This window comes from Parasteatoda tepidariorum, chromosome 9 (genome assembly GCF_982258835.1).
Source record: "Parasteatoda tepidariorum strain Cologne lab strain chromosome 9, Ptep-v5.0, whole genome shotgun sequence".
NCBI classification, from domain to species: Eukaryota; Metazoa; Arthropoda; class Arachnida; order Araneae; family Theridiidae; genus Parasteatoda; species Parasteatoda tepidariorum.
Genome location: NC_141763.1, coordinates 102609293 through 102632761, shown reverse-complemented (window position 1 = coordinate 102632761; position 23469 = coordinate 102609293). Strand labels below are relative to the sequence as shown.

The window sequence follows — 23469 nt, the reverse complement described above, 5'->3', positions numbered from 1 at the left end:
TAGAAATTTTAAACACCAATGGATATGCTCCATTAAAAAATGCTGGGGCCATGGGTGAGGCTTATTTTGTATTACCATCTGAAAGAGAAAGAAGCAAGACACTTTTTTACATCAACAAATTTAATCTACTTGCGAGTGATAGAATTCCTGTGAATAGGAGTTTGCCTGATGAACGAAGAAAAGCGTTAGTATATCTTTTAAATGTTCTACGTAATTTTGGTTAACAGATAATTCTCTGTAGTGAACTTGTTGTAGTGACTGAATGATTATTTACAGGGCAAATTTTTTTTTCAAATAATTTTAATTATTTTACATGGTTTATAACCAATATTGCAATGATAACAAAATTTTTACCAGAATGCAAGTGGTATGGAAGAGTAGAATCTAAAATTATTGTATATAATTTTTGATCAACAATTATCAAAGTTTTATTTACTTAAGTTTCCTTATTTTTATTTCCTTTTAGCCTTTATAATTTTTCTCCCCATCTACCAAAAAAATAATTCTAATCTGTGCGTTCTGACAGGGTCTACTCCTTTTCTTGTTGTGTGTGTAAATTATTCTTATACCCTTATTTTGGCAAATATGCTTAACAGTGCTATGCAAATGTCTTGCTAATATGTACAGTATACCCTCGAAAATACAAGAATGGTCTGTGTAGCCCTGTCAGGCTGTTTTAGGACCACTCCCACAGCTGCTCTTGAGAGCTTACATGGGCTTCTTCCATTAAACTTACGTATTGAAGTTGAAGCTAAGACAGGCATGAAGCCTCTTATGCACCTTAGCCTATGGAAAGAGTCCAACACTTCCAAACACTTGTCATGGGGTTATCTTGTTTCACAAGTGATGGATATACCCTCTTCAGGGGTCTGTCCAAGCCAAATTTACTACCGTTTAGCTGTACCTTCACAAATTCAACTTAAGGAAAAATGTTAGTTTCACAAAATACTTTTTCTTAAAATTTTGTTTCTGTGTCTCGTAAGAAACGCTAAATCTATAATTTTGTGTTGATTTTTTAAAAATATAATTTTTAATATTCACAAATTATGTCGACATTTTCACAAAATAGGTACCTCTCAGAAAAAGCTAGACAGACCCCTGCTCTTTTATTATGCCTAGTGATTATATGTCACTAAAACTTTTCACAAGCCTTTCAAGATCCATTTTCCTACTAGAGATGAATGGTTCAATTCTCCTCGGTGGCTTAAATGGTCTAATATGGTACACTTATGGTTCAAGGCCTGGTCTGAAATCAGGAGTAGGAATTTATTGTTCCAATGATGGTACCAAACTTCACTTTCCCTTGGATAGCTATGACACTGTTTTTCAGGCTGAGGTCTATGCCATCATCTTGTGCTGTAAGATTTGCTCAGACAGGGGATAACATAATATGACTATCCGCATCTGTTCCGACAGTCAGTCTGCTCTCCTATCACTGTCAAAGTGTACATTCACCTCTTTGCTAGTGTGGGGATGCTTTTCGGTCCTCTGTGACCTATCTACTCATCGCAGGGTATATCTGCATTAGATATCTGGACATATGGGTATTCTTGGAAATGAGCTAGTTGATGAAGCAGCATGGGCTGGCTCTAATGCAATTTTCTGGGGCCCTGAACCTGCATTGAGAATTTCTCTCACCTCTTTTAAGGTATTTATATTCAAGCTCTATGGCAAAATTGCTCATGAGCAATGGCTCATGAGCAATGAGCAATTTTGAGCAATGGCTGACGATCAGAGACAAGCTAAGGAGCTGAATCATGACTGTCCTAGTGTACGTCAAAAAGAGCTTTTAAAGCTTAATAGAAACAGTTTGAGGAAGATCATCGGTCTTCTTACTGGACACTGCATCCTCAGGAGACACCTATACATAATAGGAATTGAATCCAATTCTCTTTGTCGAGGTTGTCATCTTGAAGAAGAAACATCACGATATATACTTTGTGATTGTGAGGTCTATTCTGCTCAAAGATTTGAGCATTTGGGGCAGCATTGCATTAAAACCTGGGAACTACATGATATTCCTGTAAGATGTTTGCTGAATTTTATTTCAGCTATAGGGCTTTCATGCTAATCATGATTTAGGATTTGGGTACAATAGACCTCTGGTCGATCTGCCCTGCTCTTTGGAGCTGCCCAACCTCTAAGTCTAAGTCTATACCCTCGGTAGCTCAAAGTTGAAGGGATGCTAAAAAAATTTCGAGATATTGAGTTCAGAACTAAATGTGTTTTAAAAAAGTAAACAAATGTATTCTAAAATATTACTCCAAAAAGTAGAGTCAGGAAATATATGAATAACTACTGATAAATATATAGTTGACTTATTTTATTTTTATTTTATTCTATTTTATTTTTAAAATGAAAACAAGAACAATTATGCATTATATAGAAAAGAATTGGTTTACAATGAACATAAATTGTGATTTTTTTTCAAAAAATTAATTTTAAATTTCGAACAAAAAATTTGACATAGCAAGTTTTTGAGAAGAAAAAAAATTTCGACATCGGAATTCATATTAACATTAGGTGGATGTATAATGCCAAGAGGAAAAATATTTTTTTGATGTAACAGGTTTTTCGAGATACAGTGGCTCTCACGTACTTAAGGACATGTCTTTATGAGAAGTAAAATCCAAAATTTAATGTTCACGCATAAGTTTATTGAATTGATAATTATATATTGGAACATATAACTTAATTTTAATATATTTTCACAATGAAAATCATTTATCTAACTGTTATACTTAAATTATGTAACATTTTAGAAAAAATATGCATTCCGCATACTTAAGGACAACAAAATAAATATTTCTTAATCGTTAGTAAAATTAATAACAATGTAAAAAATTTAACAAAAAATAAAGATTTGGAGCTAGCATTTAGTCGGAAAGCCTTTTGCGGCAATTACTGCTTCACATCTACGAGGCATCGAATCTACTAATCTTTGACATCGCTCAGGAGGTATAGCTGCCCAGCCTTCTTGGACACATTTCCATAAATCATCTAAATTTTTTGGTTTTTGCTGTTTCACATATTTATCCACATCTATCCACAGTATTTCGATCGGGTTGAGATCGGGTGATTGGGAAGGCCACTGCAAGACCTCAATTTTCTTGCTTGACAAGAAGGCCTTCGCAGTTTTGCTCGTGTGCTTTGGATCATTATCTGCTTGCATGATTGGTTTTCTTGAGCGAAGTTTCCTGTAATAAGGCAGAAAAACAGTCTTGATAATGTCCACATACACATGCTGATCCATAATGCCTTCGTTTTTGCTGTTTCACATATTTATCCACATCTATCCACAGTATTTCGATCGGGTTGAGATCGGGTGATTGGGAAGGCCACTGCAAGACCTCAATTTTCTTGCTTGACAAGAAGGCCTTCGCAGTTTTGCTCGTGTGCTTTGGATCATTATCTGCTTGCATGATTGGTTTTCTTGAGCGAAGTTTCCTGTAATAAGGCAGAAAAACAGTCTTGATAATGTCCACATACACATGCTGATCCATAATGCCTTAGATTTTGTGAATTGGACCACATCGTGAACATTAGGTGGATCACGATGTGGTCCGCCTACCATTGCACCCCGCACCATCACCTAGCCGCCTCCACCTTTTACAGTTGATTTTGTACACCATACATTAAATTCTTCATCGACTCGACGCCTCACATAACTTTTGCCATCTGGGCCCATTCTGTTGAACTTCGATTCGTCTGTAAATATAACTCGATTCCAGTCAGCCGATGTCCAGTTTCAGTGTCTTTTTGCAAAAGCTAATTGAGCTGCTATATTCTTCTTTGACATCAACGGTTTTTTCCTACATATGCGACCCATAAGCCGAAACTCATTTAAACGCCGTTTGATAGTATTAATGCTTACGTGCTTGCCTGTTAATTCAACGAATTCTTTTCTGAAGTCCGGAGCGGTTTTGTGACGATCAGCTCAGAAATTCGATCTTCTCGTTCGGTAGTTTTGCGAGGACGTGGTTTTCGGGATGCTTTTTCAATACTTTTGGTCACTTGAATAGATTTCAATGCTTGGAAAACTGCTGCTTTTGATAATTTTAACCGCCTGCCAATTTCTCTAATGCTTGAACCTTCTTTTCTCAGAGTATCTATTCAACATCTCTGTTCATTGCTAACAGTTTTTCCTTTACTCATAATAATGTTAAAATTTGTACTAAAAAAGAGAAAAAATAATATTAATTTAATGTTTTAAAGCATCAAACAAATATAATGTAGTAAATTACACTTACATTGATCGATAAATTGATTGTAATCGTTCAATAACTCCTGATTAGGCGAACTGTCCTTAAGTATAAGAAACTTAACAAAATACTATATTTTTTAAATAAACTTTTATGAAATACTTTTATGAGCACGAAATACTTTTATGAAAATTCTTATGAACACGAATGAATTATTTGAGGATTGAAGTTTAACTAAGGTAGAATTCGTCATTATAGATATCTTGATCAAAACATAATATTCATCCAATATAATGACGCATTTATTTTGAAAACACAGTCCTTAAGTAGGTGAGCGCCACTGTATCAAAGTTCGAGATATGAAGAGTATACTGTAATTAGTTTTCATAACATTTATCTACATTGGCAAATGATTTCATTACTATATGTATATTTTCATACGTGTGATATCTAAAAACTGCGGAAATTGTCAAATGTCTTTTCCGGAAAAACAAATCAGATTAAAGTTGTGAAAATAAGTCACTGAGGTATATCTCAGTGTATAGTGGGCCTCATAAAACTCTCTCATGAAGCAAGAAGTGAATAAATTTTTTTCTTTGTTTAAATTACGTATATAGCTGCCAGTTATACAAAATGTAAAATATGTCACAGAATCGTGAATGTTACCCTTTTAAACAGTGATAGTTTTATCTACCCTCTTATTATCTATATATATAAAAATCTCTTGTCACAGTTTTAGTGTTTAAACTCCTCCGAAACGGCTTGACCGATTTTGATGAAATTTTATATGTATATTCAGTAGGTCTGAGAATAGGTTTATAACTAATATTTTTTCTTTTTTTGGACAAATTTAACGTATATTTTAAATATATCTTTATTTAATCGTATTCGGATCCAAACTAGACATAGAAACATAATAAATCAAAAACAATCTTCACACACGTTGCAACAAGTCATATTAAACTCTAATACTTATGCTCATCCTTAAAAGAAGAGCATCAAATATATTTGCAAGCATATGATTAAAGACAGTGATATGGCAGTATTTCGAGTTGAAAATACCAATGTGACTGCTCTTCCAGTGAATAACAACGACGAAATAACGCTGTACCGAATTGGCCGGTACATCAGCTCCAATGAAGCTGTTTGGCGTATCTTTGGATTCCCAATTCATGAACGGGATCCAACCATTAGCCAAAACTGTCAGAGCGTATATTTCATGAACGTGACTGCGATTGACCGAGCTATAAATCAACCAAAAACTACACTCACCGAATTTTTTTGAATTGTGTAATCGTGCAGATGCTTTTGGTGCCTTTGCACGGATATTACTCGACTCAGAAGTACCACACTATTTCACATGGTCTCAAACGAAAAAATGGACACCCCGCAAGCAAGGCACTCCGGTTGATGCCTGTCCCGGTTTATTCAAATCAAGCGCCTTGGGGAGAGTATTTACAGTCAATCCAAGGCAGACTGAGTGCTTTTATTTTCGACTGTTGTTGGTTAATGTCACCGGCTCATTGTCATTTCAAGATATACGTAAAGTCGATGGACATCAGCATCCAACGAATAAAGATGCATGCCTTGCACTTGCTGGAAGACGACAACCAGTGGGAATGTATGCTTGCTGAAGCAGCATTGAGCTGTACTGCAAAGCAAATTCGTCTACTATTTGCTATAGTATTAACTACATGTTTCCCGGCCCGTATAGAAACGTTATGGGATAATCACAAAGATTCGATTACTGATGATATACGGTATTAACATCGCACATGTTGCAACGATCTAATGATAACATTCAGCGATGCTATGTACAATGAAGCACTGATTGCTATTGAGGATCTTTGCATTATTATTGCCAACTTGCCACTCAGTCATTCGGTATACCTTCGCCAAATCGAAGTGCATCTTATTTATCAAACGCTGACACGAATCATGAACTTCAATACAATACGATAGAAATGGCAGCGATTGTTACTCGCAATGTTCCACTAATGAATAAGGAACAATTTTGACCGCATTATGCTCGCAAGTTTCGGCAGGACAAGGTGGATTTTTTTTGGATGCACCTGGTGGAACTGGCAAAACATTTATTATTTCGCTAATTCTCGCTGAAAACGATCAAATAATGGCATTGCGGCAACTTTATTGGATGGAGGCAGAACAGCTCATTTAGTATTTAAGCTGCCACTAAATATTCAAAACAACCCAGATGCAGTGTGCAACATAAAAAAGCAATCGTCTATGGCCACAGTGTTGAAACACTGTAAAATTATCATCTGGGATGAATGCACTATGGCACACAAACATTCGCTTGAGTCGTTGAACAGGACATCAAATCATTTGGCGGCACTCAGTTACTCCTTTCAGGTGATTTCAGACAAACACTTCCCATCCTTCCGTGTTCACCGCACGCTGATGAGATCAATGCTTGCTTGAAATCCTCTCCAATGTGGCGTAATGTTGAAAAAGTTCAACTAAAAGTAAATATGCGTGTCCAAATGCTTCAAGATTCATCTGCTGAAGCATTCTCAAAACAATTGTTAGATATCGGTGATGGAAAACTTACTAAGGATGAGACTGGATGCATAAAATTACCGGACGATTTCTGCACAATCATTGATTCGCAAGATGTTCTCATTAACCTAATATTTCCCGATGTACACACACAATACATTCATCATGAGTGGCCGGCAGAAAGGGCGATTTTAGCAGCAAAGAATGTGGACGTCAGCGAATTGAATTTAAAGATATAACAGTTATTGCCAGGTAACTTGGTGACTTATAATTCCGTTGATGCAGTTTGCGATCCCATTGAAGCTGCAAATTTTCCAACAGAGTTTTTAAACTCTTTGGATTTACCAGGCATACCACCGCATAATTTAGTACTCAAAGTTGGATCTCCGGTTATTTTGCTTCGTATTTTGAACCCACCACGGCTGTGCAACGGCACACGATTAGTCGTGAAAAAATTATTGAACAACGTTATCGAAGTCATGATTTTAAATGACTAATTCCGGGGTGAAAGTATATTACTTCCAAGAATCCCTATTATTCGCACAGATGTGCCAATTCAATTTAAACGCATTCAGTTCCCCATTAGATTGGCATATGCAATGACAAGGCCAAACAATGTCTGCTTGTGTCTTAGATTTGAGCACACCATGTTTTTCACACGGACAATTTTACGTGGCATGCTCTCGAGTGGGCAAACTATCCTGTTTATTTGTGTTGGCTAAAGATGGAATGACAAAAAATATTGTGCACTCCATTGCACTAAGAGATTAATATTGTTGACTAATATTTTCAGAATTCGTTGTATATATAATTTTTAAAAAAGTTACAATAAATTTAAAAAACTATTATTTGGTTTGTTGTTATTTTCACATTCCGTCATTGTTCACAGCGCTCCATGCCTCTTCCACTCATATACCACATACGCACACACTTACAATAAATAAGATATATTTTCATACTCTTGAAATAATTCATATGGCAAAACAATGTTTGCCGGGTCAGCTAGTAATATTATAAAGTTTTACATGTATTAATTATATCCTTATTTTATTATAAAGTGTTAACATATATTAATTTATTTTCTAATTTATATATTATTTATATAGCATTATCAACTTTCAAGAGATGATCGAGTTTTAGCAATTAAAATTATTGTTAGTCTATAATTGAATTCTGTTGTTGTACTTTAAAAAAAAAAATTTTTTTTGCATGATGATGACATCAAATACTTGTAATTACTTTTTCAGTTGTAGGATAAAGAGATATGATATTCAAAAACTACCCTCTACAAGTGTTATAATTGTCTATCATAATGAAGCATGGTCAACACTCATGAGAACAATATTCAGTATCATTAACAGATCCCGGCATGAATTAATCAAGGAAATAATACTTGTCGACGATGCTAGTACTCGAGGTATTATACTAAAACATATTTTAACTAGAATATTTTTATCTTACGGAGAAATATTTTAATACCAAATGAAGAAAAGGGTCTTCTTCTAAGTTTTTCATATCCACTCACTTTTTAACTAGATTAACTTCATCCACTAGATCAACTTCAACTCCATAATTACACGTTAAGAGTTGTAAGAGTCATAAAAAAATCAGGTTAACATAAGCATTAATAAAATAGCAGCACAATATGAAATTAAAATGATTTAATAATTTGATTAATTGGGTATAATATGAAAAAAGCACAACTACTTCCATTTACTAGGAATAACATTTACCTTTTAGTTTAATTAATAAATTGAGTTTTAAATATGTTTACTAAATTCATAAACTTCAGTAAAACAACATTATAAGTTATTTCCAAAGGAACTAGACTAATACAATTCCAACCTGGTGAGTAGCGACAAATAAACAAGACACTTCGTTTTATGCTTTTACTTGTTGCTAGAAATCAGGTTCGCAGAAAATGCTGTTTACTAGTTAAATTTAGTAGGAATAACACGATCTGTGACGTAGGCTATAGTATACCCAATTAGAACTTCCCCATCTTTGAGATCTGGAATATGTAATTATTTAGTATTAATATTTTTATTTAATTTCAATCTAAAATATTTTTTATGTTCTTTTTATGAATTATTTCTTCATAATTAACTTATTCATGATTCTGCCTTGGCTAGCAATTTTAATCTAGCCATGAACACTGAGAAAAGAGAAGCATTTTATAAATAAAGCCTGTTGATTAGCATAATAAAACAATCCAGCTCATTAGACAACAAGAGTATGACATCAATTAATGCAGATTTTTGTACCCATTACTTGAATGTTATTGCATTTTTGAGAGTATCCAGGGGAAAAAAAGCATTTGACCAATTGGTAATTTCTCACTTTTGTAATTAATTGTCATTATATTTTTATTTTTATCTTATTACTGTCAATAATATAATAGTAAGGAGTTTTTTGTTATCATGCTACTAGCTTAAACCAAAACTGCTCATTGCAACATGCTCAATTTTCGAATCTATTTCTCCAAATCTTTTATTTTTTATTGACTTTTTATCATCAGATTCACACATTTATAATTTAACAGTTATTTCTTTCAAAAATTGCTCAACTATTTTTAATTATTTATGTAGCAATTACACCAGCAACTGATATCCACAGTCTAGCACAAATGTGCCAACAAAAAGATTGCTATCATTCTAAATAAGTAGCTAAAGTATGTTTTCTCCTGCAATTAAATCACTTATACATGTGTCTGTTTAAAATTATGCTTTTTTTCAACTTTTGTAGCAATCAATGAAAGTTATAATATATATATGTAATACAGAATTTCTCATGTGAGTCTTTCTATATTAACTGATAAGCTTAAAACATATGTTCCTTATCAAGTTTAAGATGTAGAAGTCGGTTTCTCACAAAGAGCCATAAAAAGTCAAGATGAACCAGATAAAAGATTATTTTCTGAAGTTAATGGGCAATTATTCGTCGAGGAAGTACACAATAAGATAGTCCCAAAAATTTCCCAGAACCAGAACGGCGCTATCTTTTTAGTGAATCAAAATCTCTAAATTTTATCAATTGAATGGGGTTTCATGAAGATAAGAAGATCCTTGCAACCACTCCCTCTCAGAAGCTCCCTTTAAAATCTCGGGACAGCCAAAAATGTGTATATTTTTTCATATTTCCATGGCTAGATAAATCTGGGCCAAAAGCCAGACATCCCTGAAATGGGGAAACCATCAATGTAAATATCCCACAAACACTGTTTTCCACATTCCATATAACATAAGAAAATGCCTTTTTAAAAGTAGTAGCCTAAGTCTCTTCAGTTATCTAGCCTTTAAAGGCATAACATTACATATATATATGTATATATATATATATATATATATATATATATATATATATATATATATATATATATATATATATATATATATATATATATATATATATATATATATATATATATATATAACGTCGTTGCCAAGTGGAAGGATTGAAACTGGTCTTAGGCCGGGAAGGAGGGTACAAAATTTATTTATTAGTCAGAGCAGTCATGAGAGTGTGTTAAAGTGAACACGAAAAGTTGTGCTCCTCGATTATATGCTAGGGAAAATCTTGCAAAGTAAAATCCGTAAATTGTTTCAATTTAGGGAAAGAGGGAAATCTTAGTAATTGTAATTGGTTTATCAAATGGGTCGAGCATTTCCCACAGAAAGCAAAGGAAAAAGTGTCCTGCTTTTAATTAAATGCATACTTCAGCCAAAAATAGATTTAAGAACAGGATGTGGCTTTTAAAAGTGTGAGAAGTATTTCGATTAGAATAATTAATTAGGATGAAGTTTTGCAACAAAGAATCTTAACATAAAAAAATTAATAGAAGCTTTTTATGTTACATATATATGTAGCATAATAAATACAAAAAAAGCAGAAAGAAAATTAAGAAAAACTATATATATATATATATATATATATATATAGCATAATAAATAAATACAAAAAAAACACAAAGAAAATTAAGAAAAACTATATATATATGTATATATATATATATGGTTATATTTATAAATGAGGGGAAAAGACAATAGACAGCTTATGTGCAGTAAATAAAACTTATTGTTTTTCTCATTTTTTGTCCTTTTTATATTTATTTATTGTGCTATATATACGAGGGCTGTACAGAAAGTATCGAGACTGAATTTATTATGCAAAAACATACATACATAAACTGGTTTTGAGTCAATCTCCTTCGAAATATGCTCCATTGGCAGTAACACACTTGGCCCAACGATGTTTCCAGTCCTCAAAACATTTCTGGAACTCAGACTTTGGGATGGCCTGAAGCTGCTGCGTCGAATTCTGTTTTATGGTTTCAATGTCCTGAAACCGGTGTCCTTTTAAGGTGTTCTTGATCTTGGGAAAGAGGAAGAAATCTGGAGGTGTCATGTCTGGAGGTGTCATGGAGTAGGGAGGATGTGCTACTTGGATTGTTCCGTGTTTTGTCAGGAACTGCTGCACAAGATTGTGCTGGTGTGCGCTGGGGCTCCGTCATGATGAAACATCCAGCGATAGGACGCCCACAACACCGATCGTTTTCTACGAACAGCCTCTCTTAATCTCCTCATGACGTCCAAGTAGAATTCCTTGTTCACTGTCTGGCCCTGGGGAGCTACTCATGATGAACAATTCCATCTGCATCGAAAAACACAATCAACATGACTTTGATCTGAACACCAACGAATTATCTTTAGTTAGTCGACAATGTCACGTGGTTATTGTACTAACATCTTTAATTGGTTTTAATTGGAGTTTTGCTGATCTCAATCACTCCTACTTGTGCATTATCACGTCCGGGTCACCACAATGTTGAGTACGGCAAGAAATATGCCCTATTTCTTCCACTCCTATCTTTTATTAAACCAAATTCTTAAAAAGAAAAACAAAATTATTCTACATATTTCTAAACATAAACTAGAGTTCTATTACACAAGTTAAAAGTTATTGAAGACATAAGAAAACGCTTTTACCTAATTCTCCATAATACAAAATTTATCTAATTCTTATTTCAAAACGTAACAGCATCTTTAAGGGAAATGAGTTCCTGAAATTCGAACAATAGGGGTAAGGGATAAAAGAGGTAAGCAGTAGGGAGTCATCTAAGGCCTTAAAATGAGGGTTGAACGCACAAAGAAGATAAGTAAAAAGAGAGCATTCCAAGAGAAACATGACAAAAGGATGAAAATTCTTATGATTAGCAATATGGTATTAACTTGAGACTCCTCATTTTCAAAGTGAGGAAGTTTTTGTGCTGTGCATAAGTGAGGGGTGGTTTTTAAGAGCAGGGCATAAATCAATAAAAGTTATCACTGTTTTTCTATATCCCCAACCAGGACTGCTTGAAAAGCGCGCATATGTATGAAACACGTATAAAAGAGAGCGTGCATAAGTGAGAGATCACTGTATGTATAATATGGGATTTTCTTTCCCAATGATGTATTTTTTTTGTTTATTTAAGTATACCTCAATCTTTGAAACTTGAAACAAAGTTACTACTTAACTATCTTAATAACTTTAAATGAAAAATAAGAAAAAACTTGTTAAAGTATAAATGAGACATCTCCATTATTTAAGGATCATTTTGTCTTTTTATTTACTTACCATTTAACTTTTCTTTTTAGGGATTCTAATTCATAGCTCATGGGTGAAATATTTTTTGTTGTCATTCTAATTAAAGAAGAATTAAATTCAGCTTTTTAATCTAAGTTTTCACCTGAAAATGTGTATTGAAAATATTTGAATTTTCAATAGGTTATTCAATTTTTTTAGCTTTTTTTTTTGTAAGAGCTTTATGTGGTAAAGATGTACAAATTGTTGCAATAGAATATCTTAAATTTGAAATATAAGAATTGAACATATTGCAAGCATAAATTTAAGTATATTTATCTATTTATCTTTAGTATATTTATCTAATGCCCATCAATATGTATGTTTCTAAGTATAAAACAGTGAAACAAATAAAATAGAATAACAAATAAATGTAAATAGAATAATATATGTTAAAAAACATAATAAAATTTGTAAAATAAAAGAACTATAAAATATTTCAAAATTCTCCGCATCTACCTTACTGTTATTAAATTAATTCTATTATTCATTTTTTGAAATGAAATTTCTGAATTAGTTTATAACTATAGAATATATTTTATTAGGGTATAGTGTGGATTTTATTGGGGTATAGTGTGGAAACTATGTCTTTATTGATAATAATGTCTTGATTGATAATGATTAGAAAAATAAATAAAAATTATGAATTGAGTGATTTTTATTCTTTTACATGAAAGCCTTTTTAAAAAAGAGTCTTGATAATTATGTTGCCCATCTTCCTGTTCCTGTGAAAATCATCCGATCTGCCAATCGCACTGGGTTGATCCGAGCTAGACTCCTTGGTGCGGATGTTGCCTCCGGCGATGTTCTAACTTTTTTGGATGCACACTGTGAATGTTCAGAAGGATGGCTTGAACCATTACTGGCTAGTATTACTGAAGACAGGTATTTTGATTGATTTTAATAATCAGAAGTGAGATTATTGTATCAAAGGATATGCAACCTGTGGCTAAATATGTCATTTGAAGTTTAGAACTTGGCTTTTCTTTAATTATTAATAAGACATAAAATATCCTCAGTGTTGACGGATCATGGGTTTAAATCCTTTAGCGGTCAGGCTGATTATGGGAGTTTTTCCTCTTCATGTAATTCAAATGTGTCTTAGTTCTATCAAAAATCCTCCACGAATCCAGGAGTTCCCTTATCTTCTGGATTGGATTCAAAATTGCAAAGCTACGGAATGGAGCATCAGTAGTCGTAAATCCGAAAAAATTGGGTGGCTGTTCTATGATGGTTATTAAATAAAATATTGATAAAAAATTCATACGAAGAAAAATATTTATTTAACTAGTTTATTACAAAAACAATTTTTTTTGTTATTTGGTGCTCCTGATTTTCAATTCACTTATTGTCTTAGTGCAACACTGGATTTACTGGTAATCATTTCCCTTTTCATGTTTTATTAATGGCTATGGGTTCAATGCAAGAAAATTTAATTTCTTATGAATTTTGTTTGTTACAGCATGTATATATTTTAGTTTATATTAGAATATTTTACCATTACAGTTTATGATCTTATTCTTGTTTACCTCCAATATGGCATTTTTTAATTTTTGTGGCCCACTATCAGAAAAGGTTGTGCTTCCTTGATATAATCATGTTGTTGTTGTTTTTTTTTTCTCTCTTAAAAATATAAACCAGGACTTATAAATCTAACAAATAAATCTCATTATATAATTTACTGTTTAGTTTATACTGGATATTTATTCCCCATTTCCTATAGTTATTTAGGAATTGTATCCTTCTATCTAGGGTGAGCAAGTTTTTGACAATTGATGGTATTATCTGGTTTTAACAATCATGACCTAGTTTTTGACAATTGTCAGCAAAATTTTGTAGTAAAAAATGATTATTAGCTATTAGAAATATACGAAAAATAGATACAAATAAAAAAGCAATAAAAACAGACAACTCTGAATGCTTTTGATCTAATAATCAGATCTTAATGTTCTAGGACTCAATCCTAATGGTTTGACAGGGTGACCTAAAATATGTAATTAATTAGTGTAGACGATATCTTAAGTTATGAAATCAGGCACAAAATCCTACTTTATCTGAATAAACATACCTTTTTCTCAAAAATTTTGCCACAATTTCGAAAATATGGTCCCCATAGCTTGGTTCGGACTTCTTAATATTAATTTAACTTTGTGCATATTTCGCCACCAAGTTAAACCATAATTAATTTCTGTAATATGATCTACTGGTTTTATGGTAATTAGCTGAGTTTTAATAAGAATTTTACGAAAGATTTGTCATAGTTTCAAAAAAGTTTTTTCCTGTGGTAGCAAGGATAGTGTATTAATATTTTAATGAATAGGAATTTTAAAAAAAAACTTTTTTCTGACACTACTTATAAATATTTTAAAAAATTTATTAAAGATCGATAGAGAAATGAACATGCTACAAAGCCTTTGTCATGGTCTTATAAGAATATTTGTTTTTTAAATTTCGGCTTTAGTTTGCTATGATTGATAAATGAATTTCGCACAAAACTTAAATGTTGAAGGGTTTTGCAATAAATACCAAATATACTAATGTAGGTATAAAGTATAATACTGATATATACTGGTTGACAAAATTAAGAGATGGAAGACATTTTCCCAAATATCTCAAAAAATACTGAATATAAATAAATGAAATTTGGTATGGATATAGCTTATTCCATGATAATAAAGTATGCAAAGCAAAAATGAAAGTGCTATTCACTGGCAAGACCTATTGCCAATAAATCCAATGTAGTCTGAACTTAAGGATAAAAGATGACAATAAAAATGAGGCTTGTACAGTGTGTGTTACCTCTAGTATGGTGTATGATCACCCCTGACAGACAGACAGCATGCACAACGAGTATGCATGCTGTTAATAAGGGAGTTAAGGAGGACTTGTGGAAGACCCTCCCATTCTTCCACCAGAGCAATTTTTAACTCCAGAATGGTTCTGGGGGTAGATTGGCGCATCACAATAGCTGTCCCAAGAGCATCCCAAGCATGTTCAATAGGATTCAGGTCAAGGGATTTGAGTGGCCAATCCATTCGTTGAATATCCTCGCTTTCCAGATACTCATAAACCATGAGAGCCCTATGTGGTCGCGCATTGTCGTCCATAAAAATGAACTCGGGACCAACAGTGCCAGTGAAAAGACTCACATAGGGCTCTAGGACCTCCTGCCTGTACCTCTGGGCATTCACGTAACCATTGTCAAACACATGGAGCGGTGTGCGGGTATCTTGCATGATACCTGCCCAAACCATGAGTCCTCCACCAGCATAATGGTCCCTTTTGATAATGTTGCTGAGATGGTATCGGGTTCCAGGTTCCCTCCATATCAATAACCGTCCAGAAATAGCGTCATAGAAGAATATAGCGTCATAGAAATGTGCGAAAATGCTTTCCGTCTCTTAAATTTGTCCACCAGTGTATTTGGTAATTATTAAAACTGTACCAATACTGCAGCAATAATAAAATCGGTATTATAGAAATAAGTGTCTTATATCCTCTTGAAAGGGTCTGTATCACAAAAAATTACTTGATAGCGGTAAATTTTGACTATGAGTTGGCCACGAGCTATATTACCATGCTAAGTATGTTAAATTTTTGTTCTGATGAGATGAACTATAAAAATTCTAATAATGCAACATTTTTCTTAATATAATAACGTAAAGACAGTGGGAAGGGTAACAAATAGTAATGAATAAAAAAATTATTTTTGCTTAATTGAAGAACTTAATGGAAATTTTCAGAGTTTCTATAATCAGGGTAAGAAAATAAGTATTTTTATAAGTAAAGCTACTTTTTTACCGATTTATTAGAAAGCGAGATTAATAATACTATGCCTTATTTTATTTACCAATGACTAATTTTAAAATAAAAATTATGTAAGTATGAGAAAAAGTAATGTGGATAAGTTATGTCAAGATTAAAGGGAAAGAGAAAAAACAATTTAACATTTCATTAAATACACCCATATTGAAGTAACACCTTTCACTGATTCATAAATACCCCTTAAAATGTCACTCACCTGGTTCTTCCACTAGGCACTTTAATTGTGTCAGAATATGTCTTTCAGTTTTGTGCCTGATTTTGTAGTATTGTTCAGTACTTAGTAATTGGGGTTATATTTTTTTTATACCACGGACGGGTACTCAGCTAATTATTAATTTAATTATTAATTATCAGCTAATTATATAATTTTATTTAATAATAGTTGAAACATTTTTAAATTGTAAAGCGTACAATTTTTGACATAATTTTTTAAAAGTTCTTGAGATATGACGAAATATGCAAAAAGTAAAATTAACATTAACGGGTCCAAAATTAGCGGGATCGTTTTCCCAACCAAATTGCGTGGACCTTATTTTTCAAATTGGGACTACCTTCTGTATTTTAGGGGTCAGAAATCCTAATGAATCAAAAACAATATTTTTATTGAGATAAAGTATTTTTTTTTTTTTTTTTTGTGTCTGACTTCATAACTTAAAATATCGTCTGCACTGCATTATTTTGAAACAGTAATATTGAGTCCTGAAATATGATTGTTGTTGTTGTTGTTGTTAATTTACGCCGCACTAGAGCTGCACAATGGGCTATTGGCGACGGTCTGGGAAACATCCCGGAGGATGATCCGAAGACATGCCATCACAATTTTGATCCTCTGCGGAGGGGACGGCACCCCCGCTTCGGTAGCCCGACGACCTGCGCGCGAAGTCGAGCACTTTACGGTAGCACAGTTTAACGAGGACCAATACCGCACACCCTCGGTCCCTACGCAGACTGATCCAAGTGGTCACCCACCCGCACACTGACCGTAGCCAGTGATGCTTGACTTCGGTGATCTGCTGGGAACCGTGTCTTAACGATCAGTCCACTGCGGGACCCTGAAATATGAAGATCATTCAGAGTGGTTATTCAGGTTCATTCAAATTAAACTGCAAATATAAGTTTTAACAATAAATATTCGGAATCGAACAAAAAATTTCACAAGGTGAGATCAGACAATTATTGGCAACCACTTTAATTTTACTTAAGCTAAAAAAATTTACTTAAATGACAGCATAAAAGAATTAAAATCAATATTCAGATGGATAACAATTAACATACCATTACTTGTAATATGATCTGAATAGGTATAATATAGCAAATAATAATCTTAATTAATGTTTTTTAGAAAAACCAATTAATAGTTTCAATAATTCTGGTTATATTTTTTTATGGATGAAACATTATAAAAACCTTAATTATGGTTGTAAAAATTTCAAGCATGATTTAACTTCAAATAAAATGTTCCCAATGGCAAAGGAGAAAACGAACTATTGACAGTTTTTAACGTAATTGTCTATCACTTCGTTTGAATAAGTTTTTCTTTTCAGGAAGCATGTAGTTTGTCCAGTTATCGATATTATTCATGATGAAACATTTGCTTATATTCGAAGCTTTGAACTGCATTGGGGAGCCTTCAATTGGGATTTACATTTTCGTTGGTATCCCGTGAGTGAAAGGGAGTTGAGGTCTCGTCAAAATGATACGTCTGCACCATTCAGGTTCATTCATTTTTTATTTTCTAATTTAGGTTTTTCTGTAGTGTAATTTTTATCAATTTTAGAAGTTTTTAAAGCAAATGAAAAACTTCCAAAAATTTGTCTTAACCCATTAATGATGAGTTTGATAATTTTAGGATTTTTTCATCACATTTCCCTAAATTTTAAGATTTTTTCCTATTCTTTAATAAGAAACAAAACAAGTTTTAATGGCAGATTTTTTTTCAGTAATTTCTTGTAGATTTTATGATATTTTGTATTGAGACAAACAATATTATTGAAAAATGTCAATTTGATATCTTTTAGGATTTTTCATTGTGTTTCTCTAAGTTATGATTTTTTTATCTATTTAATAAGCAAGTTTTGATGGAGGATTTTTTTTCTGTAATTTTTGAAGCTTTTAATGACATTTTATATTTACAATATTATAGAAGAAACATGTGAATTTGATAGCTTTAATGATTTTTCATCACATTTCTCTAAGTTTTAATGATTTTCTACTCTCTTATGAGAAACATAGCAAATTTTCATGGAGGATTTTTTTCCCCCAGTAATTTCTAGTTGATTTTATGACATTTAGTATTAACGCAAATAATGTAACTGAAAAATGTGAATTTAATATCTTTAAGGTTTTTTCTTCTCATTTCTTTAAGTTTTATTGATTTTTCTACTCTTTAATAAGATTTAAAGCAAGTTTTCATAAAGAATTTTTTTTCAGTAATTTCCAGTTGATTTCATGACATTTAGTAAATGACGCAAACAATATCTTTGAAAAATGTATATAAATGAGTTAAAATTTGTTTTCTTTTTCATAGTTTTAGGCCTCAAAATTTCATTGCGTTCAAAAGTGTGAAGCTTTTTTTATAGTTTTGTAATTCCTATTTCGGTTATTTAAATGCAAATTTTATTTTATTATTTAAGGACGCCTGTAATGGCTGGTGGCTTATTTGCAATCGACCGTTCTTACTTTGAAGAAATTGGTCGATATGATGAAAGAATGGATATTTGGGGAGGAGAAAATATAGAACTATCTTTTAGAGTGAGTAGTTTTCATTTTGTTGTAAAGGAATTTAAGTGATACCTTGCATTCTGATAAGCCTCCTATCATTGATCAAATGATTAGTTTTCTATGACAGGCATAATGCATTCATTTCGTTCTCCACAATTGATAGTTTTCATTTTATTTTATAACCAATGATAAACAACTGACCCATTCTGGGTTTACAACTATCAATGTTCGACTCTATAACCTTGCAATTTTAAACCCAACCCAAAAGACAAAGGAATCAATCATTGGAACAAACTTGATGGAAGTAACCTACATTTTTGTTATATGGAGAGAAACACTATGATGGCAGGGGAATTTTAACCTATGATCCATCTACCACTGAGAATATTTTACATCAGTACTGTGGTTGGTGCGAATTGGAAGCAGAATTCATACCAACCAGTCATCACTAGGGCTCAAACATATATCGCCTCATTTTTTAGGCGATTACTCAATTCCCTGAGCTACCCCGGCTCACTTTTAACAATGTAGTAGTGAAATCATATTTTATGTGATTAATGTCTTGGTGCAAATAACATTTTGGCATAATGCTTTTTAAAAGCTGCATTTAAAGCAATAATAACCAGTCAGAATAGGATGTCATGTGATTGTAATCTTGGTAAAATTACATGATTGAAAACCTTTCCTTCAAACTTCCAAGCCATTAGATTAGGTGAGGCTAAATGAAGTTTAAATGTGACTAAATAAGAAACATTATGCATTTAAGGTGTATATTAATGAAAAACAATTAATCATTTTAGCAATAAACATTTTGCGTCATTCATTATAATACTCAAAATGCTTGAAATCTTTTAAATTTTTTATTTCAAACATTTTTTTAAGATAAAAATATTACCTGCATAAAATAATCAACTTATTTTATTTTAGAAAGAATACAATAATGTTGTCCTTAGTATTAAAAGTAATTTAAGTGTCTCTGAACTATTTCTAATCTAGTAATAATTTAACATATGTTAATCATAGACATCTACCATCTGTGAATATAGTTTAAGTAGTTTTGATTGTTTAATCTCTTGTAACAAACTTCCAGCTCTAAGAGGAAACAAATTAGTGCAAACAACAACAAAAATTACCCATCTTTAAGTTTTTCTGAAAAATAAGATCTAGTCTTAAAATTGAATATTAATTGTATTAACCACATATGCATATGTGATTTGGAGTCATTTTAAACAATGTTCACATCATGTGGAATGAGTAAAGGAAGGATTAGAGTTATTAATAAAGCATTAGACTGAACTTTTTTTTAAGGAAAAATTCTTGGTTAAAGAAAAGCAACTGCAATTAATATTACTTATTTTAATTTATGTAACTTCAGACACATATGCATTACATGAAATAAATATTGCTTACTGTAATTTGTATGTTATAAATTTTTTAGTATCATTGAGATAAAGATTTAATTTCTATCAGTAGTTTAGTGAATGATAAGAGAGTCAACTATAGTAGGGAAAAAAAGCAATTATAATTTAACCTGCTAACGAACATTTACTCATTCAAGCATGAAAGTAATTATTGAAATCAATGAATAAAGGTCCACCTTGATAACAAACGTTGAAGTAAATCCATTAGACATCTGGAATCGGTTTTTCCATTGGAGATTATGTTTTGTGTCCAGTATATTTTTCTTTATATAATTATTTTTTTATCTAGTAAGAGTATGCAAAAATGTTATGTATTTTACTTATTTAATCATAATGTAGCCCTTAGTCCGCTCGATAAATATTTTCAAAACTTTTCATGATGCCATGATTTATTATTACTATTTACTCATAATTGCATAATTTAATGAATAAGTTTTTCCTTACTCTACTTATGTTCTTAAAGTTCATGAAAAATTTTTAACATGTGTGAATAATTAAAAAGTTTATCAGAAATATGCATTTTATTTCATTTCAATCAGATTTATTTGTTAGATAATTTCCTTTTAATATTTTTCTTTAAAAAAAACTTTTATTTAAACATTGACAAATGTATAGTAATCAGTAACACCAGGTTTCTACAAACCTGTTCATCAAGACACCTAAAAGTGACACTTTTTTTTATAAAATTAAATCTTTTTTTTTTTTTTTTTTTAATCTGAATATTTAAATGCTTTCAGAAAAACCATATACATGGGTGATTGTGCTCCGGAAAAAATCCGGATTTCCGGATTTTTCGCTAACCGCGATCCGAAAGTTTCCTTAAATCTAAAGTCCAGAAGTTTCAAAAAATCATCGATCACATTTTTATATAAAAGTTCTTGTATATTTTATTTAAAAATATTAGAACTAGAATTCATATTTGGAATCTCTTATCATTTGTAAATATTTTTTTGGATAGAATAATAAATGTGATTAGAGATAAAAGTAAACTTACACATAATTATTCATTCAAATTATGCTGCATATAATTCATTTAGAATATCATGTTTTGAAAATTTCAATGATTTAAATTTATAAAGATATGAATTTTGATAATATATTTTGATAATATATTTGATGATAATATTACATTAAAAGTAATATTTTTTTATGTGATTAAAGAAAGATGAAACACAACTTTTGATTCCATAATGTAATTAGCATCAAGGGACAGTACTTCTAGAATTTCATTGTTTTTATTTTCAATGTGCATTTTTTTTTTTTTTTTTTTTTTTTTTTTTTTTTTTTTTTGTTAAAGTTGGTGGATTTGCGTCAATATTTATTTTGGAAGAATTGAAATATAAAAGAACATGGATTTGTACAGTTTGCAACAAAGAAAAATAAACACTCGGGAAAACTTTTGATGTAAGGATTTGATTTTCACATATTAAGACTCTATCTGAATGATTTGATGCCTTAATATGCAAATTATACTAATTAATTAGTACAGACAATATTTTAAGTTATAAAATCAAAAGCAAAAACATACTTTCTTAGAATAAACAAACTTTTTTTGATGGATTTGGATTCGGTGCATTTAAAATATGGATAGGTAGTCGCAATTTTGAAACTATGGTAACAGTCGGGTGAGGGTTAGAATGTTTGGACACTTTAATGCTTTACTTGTTGCATATTTCACTTTTCCTCAAGATCTTTTAAAGCTAATCTGAAAATGTTTGCGGATAATTAAATACATAATTTACAAATTACCATTCCCAAGATGATTCCATGTAAATAATTTTTAATAATTATTATTATTTTATTATATTTCATTATAGTAAAAAAAATAACTACTTTTGTTTAAACTATTAGTTATCGTAATCTAACAATCGAATAACTTTCAGAATTCAGAATATTTGCAATTAAAAAAAATCAGTGAATATGATAATTTTTATTATCAGATAGATGATCTTTTGGTCCATAATTTATTATTTTCATAAGTGTCTTATAAGATTGGACTGTTTTAGGTGTGGCAGTGTGGTGGTTCCATCAGTATTGTACCTTGCTCACACGTGGGTCATGTTTTTCGCAAATCTTCTCCTTACTCATTTCCTAGGCCTGGTGGAGTTGGAGCTGTTCTTTATCAAAATCTTGCTAGAGCTGCTGCAACATGGATGGATGAATGGAAAGAGTTTTATTTTAAAATTAATCCCCGTAAGTGAATGGCATACACAAAATTGGGTTTTTAAATGTTTGCTTTCTTGCTCTAATACAACTAGTTGCTTTGTTTTCTTTTATTAAGCAATTATTTTAGCAAATTCTTTTTTTGTACTTATCAGCTATAGAGACCATGAAACTAGATGTGGACCAATGCCAAATTCTGGTTTATATTGACTGCTGGTTACTGTTAATACACATGGATGTATTAAATACAAAAATAGTGATAATTTATTAAAAAACCACAATTATCAAATATGATAGTATCGGTATCATTATAGATTACTTAACTCATAACATAACAAAAGGATAATATCCCTAAAATTTATACAATTTAGATATCGATACAATTATAACTGATTTATATTATTACATTAACTTCATATTTAATAATTATCGTTGTGTCTAATATTTGCGATATTAATGTTTTGTTATATCGCAATTATCGAGTGAAATGTGTTTATATTTGACAACTATAACTATCAATAATCATTGCTGTATTGTATGTTATACATCTGTGTGTATTCATTCAAGATCAGAAACATTTCCTCGAGAGCACCATGAATGAAACATTGAAAATACTTCAAACTTGGTGCATTGATAATAATATGCTTTTAAATAAAAACAAAACTATGAATCAATTCTTTTCCCTCCGAAAAATTACGATAGATTTTGAATTGAAGATAGATGATGCTACACTAAGTAGGAGTGATTGTACAAAATATCTAGGCGTAACACTAGATAACAAATTAAACTTCACCGATCACGTGAAAGTCACTGTAGAAAAGTGGAAGGCAGAATATCAATGATGAAAAGACTTGCTGGAGCCAAATGGGGATGCAATCAAGCAACCCTGAATACAACGTATAACGCATATGTTAAACCCATAATCAAATATGGTAGTGAGACCTTGAATTCTGCGGCAAAGAGCAGTATTGACAAACTAGAAAAGGCGCAAAATA

General features: G+C 31.6%; 1 protein-coding gene across 1 annotated transcript in view; it reads left to right on the top strand.

Moving 5' to 3' along the window:
- Positions 1-23469, top strand: part of LOC107436969 (polypeptide N-acetylgalactosaminyltransferase 13) — a 44729-nt gene that overhangs the window by 7478 nt on the left and 13782 nt on the right. Inside the window, exons 3-8 of the mRNA XM_087152524.1 lie at positions 4-184; positions 7970-8139; positions 13022-13229; positions 17714-17884; positions 18803-18920; positions 22318-22504. Coding sequence (XP_087008650.1) covers positions 4-184; positions 7970-8139; positions 13022-13229; positions 17714-17884; positions 18803-18920; positions 22318-22504 — 1035 coding nt within the window. The remainder of the gene's footprint in view (positions 1-3; positions 185-7969; positions 8140-13021; positions 13230-17713; positions 17885-18802; positions 18921-22317; positions 22505-23469) is intronic.